General features: G+C 44.5%; 1 protein-coding gene across 2 annotated transcripts; it reads right to left on the bottom strand.

The window, feature by feature from the left end:
* Positions 1-1,070: 1,070 nt before the first annotated feature.
* LOC139024147 (uncharacterized) lies at positions 1,071-5,001 on the bottom strand. 2 transcript variants are annotated; one of them, XM_070438665.1, is made up of 5 exons: positions 4,828-5,001; positions 4,580-4,739; positions 4,044-4,406; positions 3,759-3,914; positions 1,071-3,645 (listed from the first exon to the last, which is right to left on the bottom strand). In XM_070438665.1, the coding sequence occupies exon 5, from the start codon at positions 2,716-2,718 to the stop codon at positions 2,230-2,232; it is 489 nt and encodes a 162-aa protein (XP_070294766.1). In that variant the 5' UTR covers positions 2,719-3,645; positions 3,759-3,914; positions 4,044-4,406; positions 4,580-4,739; positions 4,828-5,001; the 3' UTR covers positions 1,071-2,229. The 2 variants fall into 2 exon arrangements, with proteins under 2 accessions (XP_070294766.1, XP_070294772.1); XM_070438671.1 differs by lacking the exons at positions 4,044-4,406; positions 4,580-4,739; positions 4,828-5,001 and having other exon boundaries at positions 3,759-3,930.

Raw genomic sequence — 5,001 nt, 5'->3', positions numbered from 1 at the left:
GGTGGGCCTGTCAGGGCATTGCTCCCAGTGGGTGGGCCTCTGTCCACCCAGACCCGAACCAACACTTCGGACTAAACTTTTTCAATACCTAGTTTGCATACCCATTGTTGCCTTATTTAGCATTTACTGGTAGATATGTTGAAACGTCTTTCCTACCCTACCGATGTCATTCTTCTGTGAGCTGCTCCATGCCAAAACCAGTTGAGAGCTGCACACTGGCTGCCTGCAGATGATATTCCGCTGAAACTGCGCGGCGGGCATGTGAATAGATTTCACGTGCTTTGCGATTGCGTATGCTACTTTGTGCATGATTTCACTATTGCACTACATAAATCGTATACCTGCACTACAATACTTTGATACGCATCAGTAGATATTAAGAAGTAATTATAAACTGGGTGGTTCAAGTCCTGAATTCTGATTGACTGACAGCTGTGGTATATCAGACCGTATACCACGGGTATGACAAAACATTTATTTTTACTGCTCCAATTACATTGGTTACCAGTTTATAATAGCAATAAGGCACCTCGGGGGGTTGTGTTATATGGCCAATATACCACGGCTAAGGGCTGTATCCAGGCACACCGTGATGCGTCGTGCGTAAGAACAGCCCTTAGCTGTGGTATATTAGCCATATACCACACCCTCTTATGCCGTATTGCTTAAGTATATGCAATAGCCACTGAAAAGAAGTGGGTATACGGTTTATACCTGCGTATAAACTCCACTACACCAACGGGCCTGTGTTATACAAAGAGTGCACTCTCCTACATGAGTGCACTAGTATTAGGTTCCCACTGCGAAAAAAAMCATGTTATAATAATAAATATATATGCTGTTAAGATACTGTATTAATGTTTCAAGGCAGAATTGTATCGACTTGGTCTGGCGAAGCGGTTTTATGCATTGACAATGGAAGCTGATCATTTGTTTCTTTACTCTGCTGTTTGAGACTGGTCTCGGGAAGAAATTACATGTCCTCACTGTCATACCGAGCACAAATTTATCCAACAGAGACACTTAATATGTGGTCTCGAGACCAACACTGAAATTAATAACATACAAAATTAGCCTTGAATTGATGTCTTTATTACCAGAAAAAAACAGCCCTCTTGCACTCCACAACCATACTGAGTACCAGGAACTTTTCCCTGTGAAATCTGTTTGTATCAAAGTATGAAAAACATTAAGCAAAAATGTCAACGCAACTGCAGTTCAAGACCCCCTCCCCACACACACACGACTGGCAAAAATCTCCGAAAAGGATTTTAATACTGAGCGTACATAATACAGAACAACACTAGAATGTCTTCCCAATATGAGAAATCACAGTATTTTGCAATAAGTACTTCTTGGTTTCCTGTACTTGGCAAAAGGGTACCAATTTGTGACATGTGGCAAGACAATGCATTGTAATGTCATACAAAAACAAAATGAATACTCAAATTTAAATAAGCAATGGTTTGCTACAGAGTGATCCCCAAACCATGTCACTCAATCTCATATTTACACCTCAATCAATGACTAGAATACACATAACGAAATATTGCAAAATAAACAATGAAAAAATGAAGACAAAACAGAGGAAAACTAGGAATTCAAATTTGTACATTTTGGCTCATATCAACAAGTCACCACACAATACAGTAAAGGATAATTCATGTGGATTTACAAAGGAGTGTTGAAGTCAAAAGGAGGGTGAAGAAGATTAGTTGTCTCAGCGAGTGTGCTTGGACTGAATCCGCCATCCTGGAAATGTTTATCCCTACCTACTCTAACTCCCAAGACTGCATTTCTGAGACTACGGTAAACTTAGTTGACCCCTGAGTTCCTAATGCAAAACTAGTGTATGAAATACCTCTTTACAGTGTGTTTCTTAGTGCAAACCAGCAAAATATGCTTGATTAAACAGAGGTATATTAAGATAGCACCCAAGCTGACAATGCTCCCCCGAACGGTTATTTAGCTGGCCAAATCACAAAAGCAGAATGGGAGGTGGTTTGCTCTATATACACACTTGTGAAAACCAGCTGTTCAAATGCTTGCATTCATACATTTTATAAACCTTTTTTTTTTTTCATAGAAAATATAAATATCCCTGAATGAAACAGATTCACAGCATTTCCTTTTGAAAGGGCTCCAGTGCTACTACCTTAATGTGGTGATCAAGTGTCTTCAAGGTCTCCAGTTAGTCTCGCTCTGGCTAAGCCTGCTGCGCCAAGTCCTTCATTCGCTGTCGTGATATGTCACCGTCCGTTTGCCACGGTTTCGGGTCTTGATATGTGTTCCACTCTGGGGTTCCTTGTACGACTGGTCGCTGTCTGCCTCAGAGGCATCCCTCCTGCGTTGTCGAGAGTGGCGGGCGGCACCCTTTTCGCTGACACTTGACCTCTTGTGACTTTTTCTCTTTGTACTGTTCTGGGAACCTGAGCTAGCAGAGGACTTCTCAGAGGCCTCTTCCTCCTCCTCGCTTTCAGAGGCAGAACTGTGGGCACTGCTGCTGCAGCTTTCTTTTCGCTTGCGTTTCTGTCGCTCCAAACGTCTCTTCCACCTCGGACACTCAACCTCCTCCTCTGACCCTTGAGAAGAGGCATCTTCCTGACTATTACCGTCCTCGGGTTCTGACTTGGATCGAGATTCCTTCTTGGGGTGCTTTGAGTTGGATCGTTTAGTCTCTCTCTCGTCCTTATCACAGTAGCCCTTAGCCTTGCGCATGCACTGTTTCTTTTCATCAGGGTTCTCTGAGGAGTCTGAGGTGTAAATGCGTTTTCTCTTGGAAGAGGACTGTCGTTTTGTAGCAGCTGGGGAGGCTTTTCTTCGGTTGCGTTGATATCCTTTATGTGAAACAGTTTTGCTTTCTTCCCATTCTTTACACACTGCCTTGCATCTCAGAGTCCCAAGTCCTCCTCAGAGTCCAAGTCCTCAGAGTCTTATGATATAATTTCTTTTTTGGTTGGGCTCGAAGGCAAGGCCGCATGCTAAGGCATGCTTCTCCTTCCCATCAGATTCTTCCTCTGAGGAAGCATGCAGTTTCCCTCCTTGCTCTCCTGTTGGGTACCAACTTCCTCCTCCTCGCCTCTCTGAAGCAGAGTCATTGCGACTCTGTTCTTTTGTTTCGCAATGGAGTTTTTTATTGGATTCTCCCTCTGAATTCATCGTGATGAATGGTTGCTGTCTGCTTCTCTTTCCTCCCATCTTCCTTCCTTCAGATTGAGTCTTTTCTTGCGAAAAGCTTGATTCTCCTTTGGAGTGTCACTGGTTCCTCTGATTCAGGGCCATCCTGTTTGTGGGTTGAGGCAGATGTTTGCCTCTTGGCTTTTTTGATGGTAATTTACAATTTTTCTCAGAGTCTTTAGGATGTTCTTTCTCCACCTTCCTCCCGTTTTTGTTGAGGGTGCTTTGAGCAGTCTCGTGTTGTGTGTTGTTCTTTCTGGAGCCAGACTCTCTCTTCCGCCACCATAACTGGTAATGCAAGTTCTACTTGCTCACTGCAGCAGTTGCGGGCTTCTGGAGGACTTCTGAAGACACAATAGTTTCTTCCTCCTCCCCTTCACCATCAAGGCTCTCCTCATCCTCTTTCTCAGAGTTACTATCAGCCGGTTGATATTTTGTGTTGAAGCCATTTACATGAGACAAATCCTTCTGAAAGAGATAGAAAACAACACATAGCAACAACATGAATAAAATGGAGTAAAGGCAGAGAAAAGTAGCCCTTGACTGGTGAAAGCATCTACAGTATGCCTGTAACTTCTTACCCTTACCCCCCGTCCCTGCAGCTGTCTGGTCGTCCTGCGGCTGCTGGAGTTCTTACTCTCTCCATTCTGATGGCAACGAGAGGATGAAGCTTCACTCTCAATACTGTCCTCATTGTTCTCCCAATCACCCGATGAATCCTTGCCTTTTTTTAGAACCTAGTGAGAGAAAAGAGTGTGTTGAAATTGTTCTCAAAAGAATGTCCCCTTTTTGTGCTCTGGTTTCAGTAAGATCCTTGAACAAAAAAAGTTGATCCAAACCAGTCTAAGCCGAACTGTTGTGCTTACTCTGTGCCTGATGACGGATTCCTCGGATCCAGAGGCTGATTGACTGATCCTCGGATTCAGAGCTGCTCTGGATCACGGCAGTGCGTTTGCTGACTCGCGGTCGCATGGCGGCTGCTTTTCCGCCTATGTTTGTCCTCATCCCTCAGAGGCTGAAACCATAGTCTTCCTCAGAGACTTCCAGAAGCTTCATTCTTGTTGACGGCTGCCCTGGCAGTCTTCCTTCAATGTCCTGCGGCCCACATTCTCCTCCCTCCTCCTCCCTGTAAAGTGTCTGTACCCTGGGATGGTGATTCTCCAGAGTTGTTTCCTCGTCGCCTCTCTCGCCCAAATGTTCTGCTTGACCGTTCATCTGGGAAAACCCCTCTCTGGACCACAGCTGCAGCAGCCAACATTTAATGGCTAATAAATCATAAATAACAAAATAAATATCTGCTCTGTACAGACAGTTCAGACCTTTGACCAGAAGGGCAGTTATCTGCTCCACTCCCTGCTCTAGTTCTCTCCTTTTCCTTGATCTGTGGTGTGATGGTGTTTACCTGGCCGTTTGGTATGCTTCCTATGGGTAAACAGCATTGTCCTGGTTAGCCTGGCGCTGGACCTGCTGGGGAAATCGGCGAGACATTGAGTTGGACAACTTCTTCACCGTCCCACTCTCCTCCCGCCTCATTGGAGGACTCTCACTCTCGCTCTCAGCAACTGAAAATAATCAAAAAACAGGGATTTTATTATAAGGACAGCTATTAAGAGCTAGCTGCCTTCTGCCGGATTTATGTGAAATACTCACTTTTTTTCTTCTTTGCCCCATTGTTCCTGGTGACTCTTCTGGTTCCCCTGGTTCTCTCTGCTGTGATTGGTTGCTTGTGAGGACCTCGGGCGGTTTCTCTTCTTCAGAGTCACTCATATATAACTCACTGTAAATCTCAGAGTCTGACCTTGAGGAAGCTTCCAGAAGAAGCTG

The sequence above is a fragment of the Salvelinus sp. IW2-2015 genome, linkage group LG4p (assembly GCF_002910315.2).
Source record: "Salvelinus sp. IW2-2015 linkage group LG4p, ASM291031v2, whole genome shotgun sequence".
Classification (NCBI taxonomy): Eukaryota; Metazoa; Chordata; class Actinopteri; order Salmoniformes; family Salmonidae; genus Salvelinus; species Salvelinus sp. IW2-2015.
This window is presented reverse-complemented; position numbering and strand designations above follow the sequence as displayed.